At 46.8% G+C, this 18,901-nt stretch overlaps 1 protein-coding gene across 1 annotated transcript in view; it reads left to right on the forward strand.

The window, feature by feature from the left end:
- The window catches only part of LOC133351740 (voltage-dependent L-type calcium channel subunit alpha-1D-like), a 104,319-nt gene extending 88,519 nt beyond the window's left edge, over positions 1-15,800 (forward strand). Inside the window, 3 exon segments of the mRNA XM_061567207.1 lie at positions 309-382; positions 3,423-3,545; positions 10,793-15,800. Of these exon segments, the coding sequence (XP_061423191.1) occupies positions 309-382; positions 3,423-3,545; positions 10,793-11,041 (446 nt within the window). The 3' untranslated portion in view covers positions 11,042-15,800.
- Positions 15,801-18,901: the final 3,101 nt, after the last annotated feature.

Here is an 18,901-nt window from a genome sequence, read left to right on the forward strand (position 1 = left end):
GACTGCCGTTTTTTTCCCGTAACAATTTTTACAGACGTGCCATGAAGCACAAATACAATGGGTAACACACAATCACGCGTACACGCGAGTCACCGACGTTATAACAAATAACAACAAAAGGTCGGTGTATTACGAGGTTCCTTTTTATTTGGAGGCTCTAAATTCTTTGTTTCGCCGATGGGACCATTTACATTAAGGCTGAGTGGCCCCTGTTTGAAGTTATTAGACAATTTACACGTTATATGTTATATGATCTTCAACATTTTTTTTTAAATCACCGTCGGTTTTCCCCGTGTTGGCGTGCGCAGGATTAGAAAACAACGCTGCCAGAGATTCCATCATCGCTGGCGGCTCCTCCACTCCTCTCGCCCCCAGGAGCAAGGTAAACGTGCAGCCCTGCAACTGCCTGCTCACTTGCACTGCTGGCGGAAGGGCCTCCACTCGAGTACTTAGTATTTCCTTCACTGGGCTATCCTTTTGTGGCCAGGTCGCTTCTGAAAAAGAGCTACATCGCTCAGTGGGCCTTACGTGGTAAAAATAGTAAATACTGCTGGGTGGACAAAGGCGGGTGGGAGGTGAGGAAGGATTAAATACACTCGTGCTGTAGTTTTAACCACCCCCGTGCTTTCAAATGAATTGGTAACCTCTGGGTTGCATGTGCAGTGTCTTAACCCATCGTGGCGAGCCCCGGTAAAGAAGAGGGGGGAGGAAGTTACAAAAACACCCGCTCTTTGCTGGGCCGACGGTCGGGACTCGGGGGGGGGGGGGGGGGGGGTCGAGGTGGAGTGGTCCACAGGTGGAGGGCCGAGAAAGCACGGGATAGAGGTTCACGAGAGGGGCCAAATATACGCTGGAGATGGAGGTTTCGTGAGCAGATGGCGCGGGGGTTAAACGAAAGCTATAATTGATCTCGGGTAAGGGCACGTGTCCCGGAATAAGGTCAAGCGATGTGCGGGAGAAGGTGAGCTCGTGGTTACGGGAATGCAGGGGACGGTCCGCTACCCACACCCGCGCACCGCACACCGCCACCTTTACAAAGGACCTTCCAACCTCGCAAGGATGAAATGAGGCTGTGAATTCAATAAGAGAGTTTAATGTATCGTGCTGCCATTTTGAGCCGCGCCCATAAACAATAAGGAATGCAATTTTGGGAACGTTTCTGATACAACCCAACGAAGACCGCGCGTGCTGAGCCGCTGCATTTTTCTTCGTTTAATACGAAACTTTTGCTGCGCAATGCATTTTTTTATACTCTGGAGGGGGGGGGGGGGAAGCCATTACATTTGGAAGTTCGATGTTTATTAACGTCAGGAGTTGGGCGCCGAGTGCTCGGTCCCAATGTGAGATGCGTCGAAGGCGTGCGTAATGACTTGGACGAGCGCCCCACGACGTTAATACTCTTAACAACATTCGTAATTGTAGCCTGAATTTGTAGTTGCAGAGCCAGCTGAGTGGATCTCCAGATGCCTGCGCGTAGCAACTTGAATAGCAAACAGAACAACAGACGTAAAGAGGAAAATGAATGCAACAAAAATAAAAATAATTTGACGAAAATGCAAGTTACGCCGATCGTGTGGCGGAGTGCCAAACTACGCACGGTTGCCATCGTCTCCACACTGCAGTCGTCTCCACGGAAACCACTCACAGTCGGTGACCGTACCACAGTGGTACCCGAGTAAATGCGCACTGCGTGGGCCCTTTTCTCAATCCACTGCTGGATGAATGCCTCCCCGCGCCACCCGGTCAGTCACAGGTGTTGTTTGACGACAGGTCATCGCACACGTCCGTGCAGGGAAGTTCGTTTGGAGCGGGTTGGGCCCTTGCACCGGATACAGAATTGATTTGCCGCCACTGCTGCTAGACGTGGCCGGGAATCGAACTTGCGCCAGGATGATAGCACGGTAACGAGAAACACCGTAGGATGAGGCGGAAGTTTTAACGGCCCGCCTTTTATTTTGTTCATGCAAAGGTGAAAGCTTTATAAAGCCAAGTCAATGACCGCACACCTTCAGCGTTTGCCATTTCAATGATGGTCTACTCATGAACTGCACCCTCAGTTAATTAACCGGGTTCATGTGGGGGGAAGGGGTGGGGCGGGGGGGGGGGGCTATGAACCCGCAGACCCGCGTTCTAATGCCAGGAACGCACCGCACTGATGAAGTTAGTGTGAAGTGTGGTCAAACAACCCCCGATGACTGATATGGTTGTGAGGATGCCTTCATTCAGCAGTGGATTGCTGACAAAAGGGGCTGTGAGTTGTTTTAGATTTGAAATTCATAAATAACTCCTGCAGCCACTAGAGGTGCTCCGATGCACCACCATAAAAAGAAAATCCAATCTTGGATCCAATCACGAGACTGAATCCTGACAATGCATCATACTGCAGATGGGGGTGCGAATCACAGGCCATATGAAACCCATAATACAAAACATTAAGCAAAAAAAAGTAGAATGAGATTTGAAATTGAACTGAAAACTCTGTGAGATCATTTACATGAGTTATGAAGTGCAGCTCCTATTGCTGCTGCAACAACGAGGCAGTGTTAATAATGAAGTTCTTTGTTTCAATGTTTGCGGTGGCAAAGCTGCAACCCGCAATCATCCCCGCCTCTGCTCCCACGGTCTGCTGTTCAAAATGAACAGTCCGTTATGACGCCTCGATCAATGACACCCCCGCCCTCACCACAGCAGATGAATTTCTCACCGATTGGTAGACTGGAGAAGGTCGCACGTAACTTAGTAGTGGCCGCAGCCGTAGCGGGAGGTGTCTGGTGGATGTGCTGTTCTGGATGCGTAAACATTTTGCAGGTCTCGATTTAAAGCTTTCGTGACTGCAGGGATTCATCTTCTTGGTTCTTTTGGTAAAGTCACGTAAAAGGGAAGTAATAAAATAATAAAAATAAAACATAATAAAATAATTCTCACGACGTTTCGGCCACAACGCAAGCAGTCGTCCTCAGGTGAAACGAGGCGACAGCGTCTGACGCTGTGGCCGAAATGTCGTGAAAATTATTTTATGTTTTATTATTTTATTACTTCCCTTCTACGTGACTTTACCGAAAGAACCAAGAAGATTTTGCAGGTCGCTCATAGACTGGAGTAAGCACGCCACTCGAAGATAATCCTTAGCGAGATGTAAACTGAATGTGGAAGTATCTTCTGGGTTGCTCGTAGACTGGAGTAGGTGGCATGCGAGTTATCAGTAGCCACAGCAATAGTGAGAGATATAATGGATGCGGTGTGCAGAGTGCGAAAATATTTTGTGGCCCGGCTAAAATGATTTCCGATATACACACTAGTGCACGCGCGCGCCCGTAATTCATCACCCCTCACTTCCCGTGTTTCTGTTTCCCACTCGTGCACCTCCTCTCCCCACGCCCTCCCCCACCCCCCTCCACCATACTTCACCACCACGGTCGCAGGGGGCATCTGCCGCCCCCGGATCCCACGCTCGTGCTGGGGGAGCGACGAGAGCGGGGAGGCGATCGGGGCGTGGACAGAGGCAGCAGCCGGCAAACAGCAACGCCGAGAGCCTCATCCAGGCTGTAACTCACGCACACACACACACCGTTATGAGTGATGCATGTGTGTATATATGTGCTCCTTTTGTCAATCCACTAACGGATGAAGGCTTCTCCACGCCGTGCGGGTCACGGGAGTGGTTATTCGACTTTGGCACGTTGGCCTGTTTGTGCGATTTCTAAAGGATTTGTTTGATACTCGCTGTCCACCAATAGAAAACTGCCCGAATGTGAATTCAAAACTTCTCTGCCCTCGCATTCTACTCTGAGAAGGGCAACCCGTGTAAACATGCAACTTTGGGCCAACATTGGGCTCAACATTGCTTCACCTTGGGCCAACGCTGCCTGGACGTTAACCAATGTTTCCCCAACGTTGCGTGTTTACTGGGCCTGTCTAAAACAGCCTATTTATTATACATCCAATCGTATATTGTTTTTGTTACGTGGCAACGTTAATGACAAACGTGGCGAGCTTCACCGAGGCAATGTTTAATAGCGAGTGGCTATTTTAAATTACTTCCTTCCAAATGCATTACGCTTGCACTGCCATTAGCATCTTGTCACGAGTTTGTAATTCTTACGGCGCGAAGTGGACCGGTTTGGGTCAGGGAATAGCCCCTGAAGAAGATGATGGTGATGGCGATGTCAGAGTCTATCTTTAAAGTCCCCACAATAGCTTCCTTTCAAAACTACGTGGTGAGGTTAGTATACGCTTTGCAAAGAACGTTCGTCGCATGGAAATCGACCTGAACGTCACGCCTCATTGCTGGAATCATCTACGGATATCGTCGTCACAACGTTGCGTCGTCGTCATCGAGTGACGTTATCATCACATTAAGACACCATCGTGAGCCGTGATATATTAACTTTTGGATAAAGGCCTCTTTGCCATCGCTGGAATTTGTTTTGTGAGAATCAAGTAAATTTTCTTCCAATCTCTCTATTTGGGCCCCTGGATGTCCATTATCCAGACTCATTTTTGAAAGAGAAATTCATTATCTGCATGTCGCTGCTGGCGGTGGAATCTAATAGACATTCTCTCTCAATCCTCACTGCAAAACCAAATATATTAATCATCCCCTCGTGTCTGCTCCCTGTACCCACCTGTGCATTCATCTCCTACTGTTATGTTGCAGTGCTTCACTCCCATTTATAAGTTGGTCAATTTCCTCATAATTTGGTATCCTTATTCGTCCTCATGGCTTGTCACTGCAGCATACATTTGAATTATCTTTGTTAATATTATTTTTATGTTGTTTGTTTACCCAGAAAAGCTTCACCAAGTCTCCTGTTTCAGGAGGGTGATGACTCCTACCGATCATCCCGACTGACTAATTTGTGGAAAATTTGGAGAAAAAAAAAACTTGAACCATGACTCCGGCAAGCAATAAGTCTACTCTTGCGAACGACGGCACAGGATCTATAACGTCCGCTGTGAAGCGGGCAGCACGGAGTGCTTTACGGTGAACACACCTGCAGTAATAACCAAGGCGGTTTGCTGGATTCGAACTTTGAACCTCCCACAACAAGCGACGAACGCGCTACTGCTAAGGACCTTATCACCGGCCGTGACTTCTTCAAATTGTAGTGCCTCCGAGCCTTAATGATAGTCACGGTGAATGTATCTGATGCACACGCGAATCTTAATACTCTATGTCAGCTGCCAATGACTGCACAAAGACACTGCCATCGCATTCAATTTGGTGTGTCACTTAATATTATAGTCATGACCACGAGGCTGTAATTGGAGGTGAAGGCTCTGACGAAGCAAATTGAGTGTGATGGGGGGGGTGGGGGGTTTGTGCAGTCATTTGTGACTGTGGCTGGCTGTCAACTGACTCGCTCTAGACTTGAGAACCCAACGTAATGACGGGCACCCACAACCAAGATTCGAACCCAAAAATCTCAGCGGTGGCATATCTGCAAATATGTTTGTATTGGAACGTTCAGTTCATATTTAGTTGCTCATACCGTGGTACAAAACACACTCCGATTCCATCACGTTTCAACTGCATCCTGCACCGGGCACTCCCGTTAATCCTCTTTTTCCAGCCCGGTGGGAGCCCCCTACACCCCACAACCTCCCCTCCCCCCCCCTGCAGGGGCGAGAGAGGGGGCAGGAGACCCCCACCCACCTCACATGGCCCATTCGTCAATCTCAACCTCAATATTTGTTAGTTTTTGATGGGCTGGGTGCTACAGAAAATAACAGCTCCCACAACACCAGGGAATTTGTCGAGCATGGTTTCACCCCTGTACGCTGGGTTGGGACGTAGAAAATCGTCCCCCGAGTTCAATAGCAGCAATAGCCGCAGTGGATGGAGCAAGCAAAGTCCTCAAATGACAATTAATCAGCTGGTTAATTGTTAAAAATTTTCTTGCTATGGTTTACCACCTGATGATGATTGCTTGTGTTGCAATCGAAACGTCGCGATTTATTAAATTTTATACCTACGTGACTTTACCGAGAGAACCAAAGGAGTATGAATTCCTGCAGTCACGAAAAGCTTCAAATCTAGATCAAATCTAGATTGTTTTAACTGTTACAATAAATATTTGGGCGAGCGTTATGCAGCTTATGGTAAGGTACGGCCGCGAGAGCAATGAGGTGCCAGCAGTGTGGGCGGCGCTTGGATCCAGCGAACCGTTCTTCGTGCTTTCGCCGCTTGGCGAAGGAGCATTCAATGGAGGAGTGCATCCAATGAATGGTGACAAAGTGTGGACAGAGCTCGGCAGGCCAGGGATGTAGCGCCAAGAAGCCGCGGCCCCTCTCCTGTATTGGGAGGGGGAGACACCCCCTGAGGACAACATCTTCCTCTGAGGAGGAGGCAACAGAGGGCTTAATGAGCCAGAGCCAAGCAGGCCTTTAAGGCCCAAGAGAGTGACCAAACATTTCCAATGTTTCATAGGGTTGGCGAGCATTCTTGCGTGGTGGGTAATTTAAAATAAATATACCCCGAGAAGGAGGACTCGGAAGACCCCTCTACTTTGAAACATGCCAACATGGCATGAGGCTTCACAGGCTGGACCCCATCAAGGCGTAATCTTTTATCTAAAAAGTTTCTAAGGGCCGGAGAGCCTCAGAACAGCTGTTCATGTTGTACAGCCAGAACGAGCAGGGGGAGCCTGCGTCGAAGCGCAGGGTGGCTACGACACAATCCCCACTCTACCCGGGCAAAGGGCAGTTTTGTGGGCCAGCAAAGCAGGGGCGCGCCTTTGGCAGACATGCAAAGCGGCAGTGTGGAGCTCGCCGCACACTGTCACTCGTCACTACCGCCTGGACACGCTGGTGTCTCAGGGGGATTGTTTCGGGAGGGCAGGCCTCTCGGCGGCTGTATCTTCGCGAAGAAATATAAAAAACATTTGCCTACTGCCTGGTGGGTTTTGCTATTGGCTCGTATAACGAAGTCGGAGCAACAGCGGTTTAACGCAAGTTCTAAAGCCCTGTTTTTATATAGTGTCATCCGTCGTTTGTGCAAACTGCATCTCGCAATCACCGAGGAAACACAGACAAGCGGGAATTCAGCAGCCAGGCAGTCAGCCAGAGCTTCCAACAACCACCCAAAGCTCTGCGGTCCTCTATATATTAATAATATATTTTAGCCGACCAATTAATGAGTGTTAATACGGCCAGTTGCGTGTCGAAGATGCACTGCTCTGAGAGAGATCAGAATTGATGCGTTGTCTCGTGGCAGAGCACAGTTGGGATAAATTTGAGAAAAAGCCAAAATAAACTTATCCACTCTCCGGCAGATGGCACAATTAAATAAATATTATTTTATTATCAAGAAGTCTGATGACACTTTTTTAGGAGGGTCTTGCCAAGTTTTTTCGAGGGGGTGATGATTTCTTCATAGATTCCAAATGAGTAATTTGATGGTAATATTTTCAATTTTGGCACACTGGGATCATGACACTGGCACACAATGGCAAACTCTTTTTCAAATTAACATCAACGGTATTTTTGACATCCTCCTGCAGCGCAGACGGTGTGTAGAATTCTGGTTAATACACCACCACAGTATTAACCGAGGTGGCTACCGGTCTCGAACCGGGAACGTCTGCAACAAGCGGCAAACACGCTGCCCTTGGCTGTGTCACCACCCATGGGGTAATTAATTAGCAACCGTGACACTCCAGCAGAAATTACCAGGCACCAGTGGTGGGAATCAAACTGTGGCGCCTGGAGGAGGCTGGCCATTGGCCGTCTGCCGACTGCTAGGGTCACAGCAGCTGGCGAACGCAGAGAATCTTCCTCGTTAGACGCAATTAACATCAAGACGAGTGGGGGAATAGGGAATATGGCCAATGAGCAGAAGGGCAGACGGGCAATGGCAAGCGTGAGCAGGTGTGACAGCTAGCGGTTGAGAAGCCCCATTATAAGAGACATACACAGCATCCACTGCTGGATGAAGGGCTCCCCAGAGCCGATGCAATCTCTCACAATCCCACGATATGACAATCCACAGAATACCTGCACAAATGTTGATTTTATCATTCCATCTCCTAAGTTGACGTTTTTTGATACGCGTTCGATTGCTCGAATGCCACTTCATCATTACAGCAACCGAGAAACGTGGCCATACATAAATATTTATGCGATCCAGTTAATAATGTTGTAATTTTTGGTAAATTAACACTTAAATCCTTTCTTTTGTCTACCAATTATATTCCAGTTCCAATTTGCGATAAGGGGTATTACGTGAGGAGACAGTTTCCTTTTGGGGCTCTCGCAGTAAGCAGAACATTACGTGTACCTGAGAATGTCCACGGATTCGATGTGCCTCTTCGTCCATGCTCGGGGCGCACAGAGTGAGGTCATCATTATTTAGTTTAATTCTCAGAGCTTAAAAAAAACCCACATTAAGAGCCAATGAAGATTTTTGTTTGCTAGCCTTTGCTAATTCGCTTTGTAACATCAACTCTGGGCATTGGGGATCTTGGTTTCATCACGGGTGGCTGGAACCTGACTTCCGGAATCCAGGTTCTCAGCGGTGCCAGTTCCCCGTCTCTGACACGGAATTATCACCCCCCCCCCCCGAGCCACCTGCCACCTCAACTGATATTGAGCGTTAATTATTGAGACTTGAATTTACATATTCTCATCAAATTTCAATTTGTCATTCCAAACAAAAACCTCTGCGGGTTCCTTAGATTTATTTGCGTTTATTTAAATTCTGCACGTTATTTATATTTATTTCCAGCCATAATCTCCTCCCAGTGGGTTGGCGGTCGTCGCTTTCGGACAAGACGCTCATCACTAACCCATTAAAATGAGATAACGTGAATCTGTATTCCGCAACCATTTTAACCACATTTCGTAGAAGAAAAAAAACTTCTCCCTTGAGACGAGCTATGTCAACGTTTTGAGGAATTGAGTAAATGTTTTTACCCGATTACACACGTAATTTATACAACCTGGTTTTAAGGTTCAGTTAAATTGGTTACACCTAACCGGCTTCTTGCTTTTGGTGGTAAAAAGGGCTCCAGTAGCGAAGTGGCTGGGAAAGTCTGGGGTCACGAGATGCCGAGCCGGGATTAACACCAATTGAGATCCTCCGGTTTCAGCTGCCTAGTCATGATTACATTTGTTCCTGAAGTGTTGCGAGTTGATGGTCTCATCCTGGTTGCCAATCACTGCACAATAACTGCGCATTAAAACGTTAGCTTTTCACTTCAGCTGGATTCATTCTGACTTCATGAAAATTAAAACGATCGGTTTGACTGCCGTGCGGCAAAACATTTCTCTCTGTGGCAGGGCGTGTGGAAAGGTGCTGCCTGTTGGTATGTGGAAGAGAGGTCATTGAAAGGGATATCGAAAATAGTTGTGATATTATCTTCCAGGGGGCATTCTCCTAGAACATGGGATAACACGGCACACTAATAATTCGGAATAAACATCTCCACTACATGACAGTAATACTACCCGTTTTCAGGAGACGTGGAAAGTCACGGGACGTCATTCAAATAAGAGTAGGCCTTGCGTGCTAGCGTCAAGTCCAAATTTTAATTACTCGCAAATCACCCGAGTAGAACCAGATAGTGAGACTACTTCGTCTGAAATACAGTGCCTTCATAATTGCCTTTCATAATGATGGCATGAATACCAAATTAGCTATTTTAAATAACATAGCCAAAACGTTTCGGGATTTCTGTTCTCACCGACTAAAATGTAAAGTGTCCACAGGCTGGAAGGCTCTGGGAATTTAAAAAAACCCTCCCCCCCCCCCCCATAACAAAAAAATAACCACCACGCTAATTAGGACGCGACAAGAGACCGCTGGCCAAACAATTCGGATCCTGCGACCCAGATGCCGTGGGGCAAACCTTCCCGCGATCCCCACGTGCCACGTCCCATGCGCGTGAACAAGGGCCAGGCGCAATTATTATTGGTATCCTCCACCCGTCCGAGCGCTTATTAATATTTTATTCACCTGCCCCGTGCGTGCGAAAGGGGGAGGTCTTGGCCTTTAAGGAAAGTCGAGGTTTCCCTCGACGGGGTCAAGGTTCGCTTAGGAAAGAGGGGGGGGGGGGGGTGCGGTTTCCTCCACTGGGACACCCTACAAAAAATATAATTGGAGCACTGCTGCTGCATGGTGAATTAAGCGCTCCGTACACGAATGCGATTCTTGTTGAGTTTAAGTATTGAAATGTGGAAGATGCTTATGAAGCTATATTTGCGTGCGACTCTTAACCTACTGACATCACCAAAATGACAACCACCATCTCCATTACCACTATAAATGATGTGGCTATTATCACCAACCCAACCACCAACTATACCTCGACTCCAATATTCACGGAATTCTTCATCCCCACAACTATCAATATCCCCCCCATCCACCACTACAATCATCATCACCGATTTATCCACTGCCGCAATCATTTACAACACCACCTCTGGATCATTATCATCTCCATCACCGCTACTTCTCCTATCACCACCTTCCCCATCACCAAAATATCCAATATCTCTCAACCACAATCACCACTACAATCACCACCATAAACAAATGCACGTGAACTTCCCTTTCCTTGTTATGGTCAACCTGCCATGACCAAACCTGTCCACACCGCCTTTACCACCAATCTCACCCAAACAAACACCACCATGACAACCATCAACACAAAGTTTCATCCACCACTTTCCCTATCACCATCACCACCTTTCTCAACACAACCACCACCATTTTCCTCCCCACAAGCACTGTTACCACTTTTCTCACCACTGCTGCCAAACCCCATGTCCCCCTTCCTTCTGTCCCCCACAGCTGCTGATCTCTGAAGGGCTGCAGGAGCTGGCGAGCGACGCCGACTTTGTGAAGCTCACCCAGCGCGAGCTGTCCGACGCGTGCGCTCTGCCCCCGGAGCGTGCCGAGCGCGTGGCGTACGACCTCATCAACGCCAACGGTGGCACCGCCGCTCTGTGTCCACCAACCCCGGCTGTAACTCCGGGGGGTCGCGACCCTGGCGGCCGGCGCTCTCGCGGCGTTGCGAACGACGAAGCCACGGCCATTTGAGTATCCCGGGGTGCGTTTAAACCTTCGCGAAAACCGCGAGGACGGTGGGCGGCAGTACAGCAAGTAGGTTGGCAACAGAACCCCGAAGGGATTTTATTTTTAGTGTTGTCCCCATTCATAGGCAGTGGCGGGGTTTTATCTGTCCGGGCCACTTGGGTTTCCTTCCCGCATGTGAATTAAGTATTCGTAAAAAAGAAAAGGAATTGGTCAAACATCCCGATTGTAAATCACAGTGCAGGATCGCTCCGAAAAAAAAAGTATTGAGACTCGGTAAGGCTTCCTCAGATAAAATATTAATATCGCCGTCATTAATATTGCCATCAACTAAAGAGGGTATTCGTTTCCCTACGGCTTTAATTTTTTTCCATCAAATATTTTGCCACTTGAACACTGACGGGGGGGGGGGGGGGGGCGTAATCTCCTCACACAAAGTCCACCCAATTGGCAGGAGAGGTCTCAAAGTTAAGGTTATTATCCACGTCAGGGTTTTGTTGATGAACACATGCCCGATCATGCCTGGCAATTGTGGAACGTTTATGGAAACTTGGGTGGGATTGCACGCGGTTTTGAAGGAATTATTTTCACGTTTGTTTTGCCCACTGCCAAATGTGATGAGGCGACTGTGTTAAGCCCGTGTAAACTTTCTTTCGGATTCAAATTTTGATATATGCCTTTAATATTGGATAACGGTAATAAGAAATGTTCAATTGGCAGAATGCCGAATGGCATGGGAGGTGTATGCTCACGTTAATAATACAGTTATAATGCATTTGTGAATATACCGAGGGCGGTCTGCATGAGATAAGGAGTGCATAATACTGTCGTAATAAAGAAAGAGCGGGCTATGTAGGAGATAAAGTATATAAAGTGTTATTAAAAAGGGTGCAGGCTATGCTGGGAGTCAAGCCTGTCAAGGTGCATAATAATTATTACAGGAATAATTAACAGGAGCGTAATAAAATATTAGGAGGCAAGGTATTGTGGAGGACGATGCAAATGGAAGAGCATCTGTTGTGCAACCACAATTCCCAGCGATAATCCCCCCGAATACTGCATTTTCCATTTTTATTCTAAGTTTTCAACATTTTAATCTAAGTAGGTGGCGTTCAGAGTAACGGCGGTTGAAAGGTGGCAATATTGCGCATTGGTAACATTCATGCTTCAAAGCCTCAATTCAAATCCCGACCTGGGCACCTTTCTGCACGGAGTTTAGATGTACTCCCCCTATTCTGCATGGGTTTACTCTGGGTTCTCCAGGTTTCTCCCATAGATAAAAAAAAGTATACAGTGTAAATGGTATTGACCAAACATCTCAATGCTGAATTTTTACCTGCAAATTACTCAAACTGGAATAAACATTGCAACATCACTCCCAAAATTAAAACCTTTGCAGGACTCTTCCGAAAGAGTCCTGAGACTCGCCGAGTTATTCCCGAGTAAGCACGCGTGGCATTAATAATAATATTAGATCTGCACAATGATGCGAGTGTTCGTACGGCAGGATACAACATGAAGAGATTTCAGAGACACGAGGATCGTGGTGTTGCGACGAGCCACCACACTAGTTGCGGTAGTATGGTAGGGTGACTGAATGAAAAGCAAGTGGCCCACAAGATGGCCAAGTCGAGGAATTTTTTTGTGGTTATTATTCCCACCAAATTGTGTTGATGCCATCATGGCATGAGACGAAGAACTGTCCCTTTGGAACTCTGCATATGCCTGTGCATCACACATTGTCAAAGACTGAAACTGACTGATGTTACAGATCTACTTTTGAGGTTGATTCAGGCCTTCATATCAACTCCAGGGCCACATTCTGTACAGAGTAGGGCAAACTGAAATGTTTTAATCAGATGGAATTTCGTAAAATAAGTGTCGAACTAAATCCAATGATGGTGTTTTGTGCAGTCATTAGGTGATCGGACTGAAACCATTAGCTCATTACACTCCGAGAACCTGATTTAATCAGAGGCTTCTGAAACCCAGATGCGAACCCAGGTTTCTCAGCAGTGCAGGCTCAGTGTTCAGACCTCTCGATTCACCCGGCTACTTCAACATACATATATCTGTCCATGCGCACCTTGTAATCAATTTACCGGCACTCAAGAGGTCCCTAGGTTTTAATTTAAAGAGGACTAAGGTGCAAAATTCGAGCAATTAAAAAACATGTGGAACTGCAAGATTAGAGGCATTTGTGGACCGGGCCGAGACCATCAAACATGCTACACAAGACAGCCTGGTTTCACCTCTGCTGGGAGAATGGAATTTGCCTTCGTGATGAAAGCAAATGTATTTTTGCCTGGTCTCAATGATCCCAGTGGTACCGATTGTTTTGTGTACTGAACCCTTCTTGAAAAACCATGAAACACAGCTCTCTCGTGAGTATTGGCTTGAAGTTGTACTTATTTAACTAAGTGGGAACTCAAGAGACCAGAACAGTCTCGAAGATGACATCCGCATCGCAGATGTGAGCAGAGGTGGAAGGAAGGCGTTTGCTTGAGGTTTTGACCTCTCAAGAAAGTGACCAGATTTTCTTTTGAAAAAGAGTGTCACTCAAATGTTTGCCAGCGGCACCTTGGCAGAAGATTTTTTTTGGAACGCGAAGGTGGCATGACTACAGCACTTCTTGTGCAACCATCACAGGCTTTGCCACGACATCTGAAAAGGCTCTACCTTACACAATCGCAAGACCGTAACCCCCTGCAGCACTGCAGGCGGGTGGGTCGATGTTGCTCTCTGCCGAATACAAATGTGTCCCTCAGTACTGGGCTAGGTCAAAATATGTGCCAAACCAATGTTTATTTTATGATTTATTTTTTGTCTGCAGTCATCGGTCAATAGGCTGCGACCATCAAACGTGTTACATCAGACAGCGTGGTTTCACCCCTGCTGGGAGACTGGGATTTGAACCCAGGACCTCAGCAGTGTCGGCTGCTTTCATTAAAAGTTTCCCCCCTGAGCCAATGCGGGCACTGCATTGTAAAATGTTTTTACGTATTTTGCTTGCGCAGCTGCTTTTTCGTATTTATTTTAACTTAAAATATTAACGGAAATAAATTAGTCATTGTTTTCATAATTTAGCGGCGTGTGGCCATCAGCGATACTGACCGCGATCCTGGTGTTAAAGCCGCATCGATAACAAAGACCGCTCCTTTTGAAAACGCAACGGGCATAACTCAAAGCGCCAGTGGAACCCCACATCCTCTCAACCTAACCTTTCGGTTACGCTCCAACCACTCAAACCTTAAACAGGGCCTGGTGCAGTCATATACCTCTTCTACTCGACAACCGAGCTGTGCAGAGCCAACCCAGCGTGAGTTGGGAGGCGCCAGATTGTTTCCACTGCAGAAGCCGAGCCGTGCCACTGACGTCACACGCATTGAACAAGTCCGAGTAACGCGCGAGATGATCGGTGACGCTGTGTCCTCAAGTGTACCGAGGGCACACACAATGAACGTCCTGCTTGGCCCCGGATATAAATATCTTGTGAGGCCAGCATATCACGGTTTGGTTCCGGCTCGCCATGGCAAATAGCTTCAGGAAAACCACAAGGCCGCCTGGTTTTGTCTCCACTGTGATAGTGAGATTTGCCGTAGTGGGGAAAGATAAATGTATCTGCCTGGTCTCAATGTTACCACCTGATGCTGGCTCGACTCGGAGCAGCCAGTTAAAAATGGGGCATTTTGAAGAGGACTCCGTAGTTTCCACAAACGCGGAGGCCACCCCAGTGACTGTGATGGCCCACCCATGTCCCCGTGGTCACTACGCAGGTGTAGTTTTAGTCTCAAGTCATCCCATAGCTGCTACGACCACGGGCATGGGAATACAGAGCGACGGGGGGGGGGGGGGGGGGGTCAAACAGCCACACAACCTTTGGATGGCGCTGCCAAACTATATACTGCGTAATATAAAACATTAAGTCATTATTTATGTAGCGCACTTTACACCGAGGCATCTCAAGATCGTTTTAAATAAAATGCTATTTACAACAATAATTAAGAATATCAACAAAGTAACGCAACCTCGGCAATTTAATTGAAAAACTAATAAAAGTTTAAATCTTAACTTAAAGCTTTCGTGACTGCAGGAATTCATATTCTTGGGTCTTTCGGTAAAGTCACGTAGATAGGTTCAAAGAAAATTATACAAATAATATAAAACTACGACGTTTCTTATTGAGACACGGGGTCCCCCAGGGGCCACTTGTCCCCTACCAACTTCAAATCTTGTTAGCACGCGTCTGGCTTGCTAGCAGTGGCATTTAACCACGTAACGTGTTGTGCACGGCATGCGTCTGTTAATGTGAAGCCATCATCATTGCAGCGTTCTACAAAGTCGAGCGCTCGGAGTTCTCGCCGCTGCGCTGCGCCGCTCCACTGAACCCGTACACACACCGGAAAATCGTAGAGATGAAAAGCGAACAGCTGGTGGGGGAGGGGGGGAGACATACATAGGATAAACGAGGGCAGCATTGGGTATTTATTTCAAAGAAGTGAAAAACAATCAATACTAAATTATTGCGGAGTTATGGGGCAAACACGGATACTATTACAATACCCGTATCCCTGCACACACACCTTAGCGTGAAGCCTCCACCATCTGTTTTGTAGGACAAGGGGTGGATTGACACAGCGCAGCCTTGAACACCAAGACAACGTGGCATCGTTGTTCGCGAGCTTCTATTCGACATTATTGCAGTCCCGTCTCTGTTGCACATGCGTGTTCGTATTTCCTAAATAAAAATTGTTTGGCAAACAAAGAGATTTTGTTGCATTTTACTGCATACGAAGGGGTTTGCCAGCTGCTTTCTCGAGTCACTTTAGTAAACAATGCACAGCCTCACTGTCAATCCACTGATGGATGAAGGCCTCCCATGTTATGTCAGCCACGAGAGGGTTCGATCATAATTCACCACTGCTGGTCAATGCGGGTTTGTGAAGAGGGAGCCCTAGGACCGTTTCAGACGTCATTGGTGCCTCATGCTAACTATAGTCTAGTTTGAACCACCTCCACGGGGAGGGTTTGCCGTGCTTGTTTGTTTCACACTTAACTTCTAATTTAGCAATCTTTAGAAGAACGTAATCAACCAGGCTGTGCATTAACCGTGTGCTAACCGACTCTGTGTTGCATTGCATTACACTTGTTAATTTTACTACATTTGCTTTCTACCGTACTTGTTTATGGGTTCATTCTCTCCGGCCGCTATGGGCAGTAATTCCACACAACTCCCCCTCTCTATTTAAGGCCTCGACACAGAGACGTTGTCTTTCTATGTGCCTATGTGTGTCTATCTGCTTGTGTGTCTGTCTCCGTGTCTATGTTTTGTCTCTCAAATTTAGCAATCTTTGGAAGAACGTAATACACCAGGTGGGGTGTTGACTATTTTGTTGGCCGATTCCGTGTTGTATTGCATATTTCCAAGTTTACTATGTTTGTTTTCTCATTCATTTGTACCTGATGATGGTTGCTTGTGTTGCAATCGAAACGTCGTATTCTATAATTATTTAATTTCTTTCTACCTGACTTTACTGAAAGAACCAAAGAGTCATTCCTGCAGTCACGAAAGCTTCGAATCTAGTTCGTAGCTATAAATTAATATTTGGTCAGCGTTCATAGCGCAGTGCACAAACACCACGATGCCGATCCCGAGACTTGAATTTAAACTTTAAATGGGCTCTGCATGTCCCAATTTTTCTTCTATTCAATAAAGGCACTAAATTGTTTTAACATCCTATTAGAGTTAACAAGTTTAGAGCCAGGGTTCGTAATCTGGTTAGGCGTTGTTCTCGTATCACTTTAATCCACCTCAGGGTTTTACTCTTTTGTGACAAAGCCCATCATGGATTTGTGACATTTCACAATCCAGAAACGTTCCGGGAATTACAATCTCACGCCACATCCATTTCACCTCATTCTGTCCTTGTGACACTGCGGTGGTGTGCACAAAATGTACGTGAATAGTGAGTGCCAAGGGTTACCACATGTTCGTAGGGACATCACTTAAATTTAACTTCCTTGTCCTCAAGATAAACCGTTTATAATAACGCATCACAGCAACGTAGGGTACAAATTAGAGTTTATGGATAGACGCACCATGTACTTTATGCTAATAGTCGTGCTTTACGCCTATAATTCTTACTCCAAGGCAGCCTGTAAAGTATCACTTGACAAACGAATCCCGGTATATGACACTTTTGATTAAATGAAACGTGTTCAACACATCTGGCAGGTGTTCATTTGACTCCGAGAATAACATAAAATCCAAAAGTTTTGCTTAGATATTCTTTTAAAATCATTCATGCATCCGAGAGTTAAGCAGCCGGCTTAAAACTTTATCCGTTTAGAATCCAATCACCAAATGAAAACAAGGTTCCGTCTCAGCACCTTGAGTTAAACTTCACGGTTCCAATCCTCAAATTTTATTCACCGTAAACAAATGTTACAAGGACCCCACAGCTTCTTATTAAGGCCACATTGGTTATTTGTCATCTTCAAAAGTAACATTTAACATCATGGTTTAAGGGCCACATAGAACTCAAACAGGCCCTGACACCCCGTTAGAATAAGCCGAGTATTCTCTGTGTTCACAATTAGCATTTATTTGCTCAAATTATTTTTAAACTCATGTAAACACAACTTTTGGAAATAGAGCTGTGCTCTAAAAATATATACAATTATTTAAAATGTATCCAACAAGATCATATTTATTTTTCGCCAAATAAATCCATTAGGAATGCGGCGAATGAAAATGTAATAACCGAGCAATTTCTCCAAATTTAATTTGCAAAATCCATAAAAGAGACCAACTGTTGTTTCCATCTGTCATTGACGTGTGTGGCATGAAGACGCGCGCGTATGAGCGTGTCACTTGGTAGCAGCACTTGTCCCAACAGTCTATAAACTTTATTACGGCGGATCCTTGGCACCGAGAGGCAGAGTGATGAAGCTTACTGTGTGTGCTATGTCCACGGCGAACTCAGTTCGATTCCAGGCCACAGCTAACACCAGTAGGGAGAGCCATACGAACCAGTCCATCCCTTATACTGGTAGGAATCTCTGGTTACACCAGCCCACAGGGGATTATTGTGTCCGTCCGTCCTGCAGGGAGGGGCTGGGAGGGGTGGGGCTGGGTGGGGAGGGGCTGGTCACCCCGTGGTGCCCTTATAAAACTCAACGTTTAACCTAATCACGCTGGCTTGTGCCCGCCCTCACGATCGGGCATATTTGCGGAATACACCACGCCGCCGTTGACCCTGGCCATTGACCAAGCAACCCAACGTTCCTACCAGCTCCCTCCGCAGGAACGTGTTATTGACTCAGCATTAACCTGGTGCAGTGTATCTACATTAGCAGTCAAAAGAACCAACACGAACTGGTATGGTTTTCGCCAATGCTACACCCCCCCCCCCTTGTGCACCGTGCTGACGTGAATAGGTGCTCACTAACAGCACTTCTTTGCCCCCAAACAGGCTACACAGGTCACCTTTGCGTGTATGTTCGTCACTGAACCCGGGAGCCAGGTCTCGGGCTGCGGGTTTAGGGGGCCAGTGAGCAAACAGCTTTGCTGTGGGGTGTCGTGTAGGCAGCTCTATGAACAACTGATACAGAGCTGCTCCATAAACACCCGCGTGGAACGTGAAGCTCCACTCCTCCGTGGCACCACGGCTTAGGTCTGATCCTGGCCAAACAAGACTCCATTCCCCACATTGTGTCAATGTGTCGTTGTTGCTTCTTTGTCAATCCACTGTGGTGACGAGGGCCTCTCCCCGTGCCCTTGCGGGTCGTTGTGTTTATTCTGTCATGCGGCGGCGAGCATAGAAGTGCAGTGCAACAAGTGTGTTTTTCTATTCTGAAACTATC

This window comes from Lethenteron reissneri, chromosome 38 (genome assembly GCF_015708825.2).
Source record: "Lethenteron reissneri isolate LAM-NWPU_2019-01 chromosome 38, ASM1570882v1, whole genome shotgun sequence".
Classification (NCBI taxonomy): domain Eukaryota; kingdom Metazoa; phylum Chordata; class Hyperoartia; order Petromyzontiformes; family Petromyzontidae; genus Lethenteron; species Lethenteron reissneri.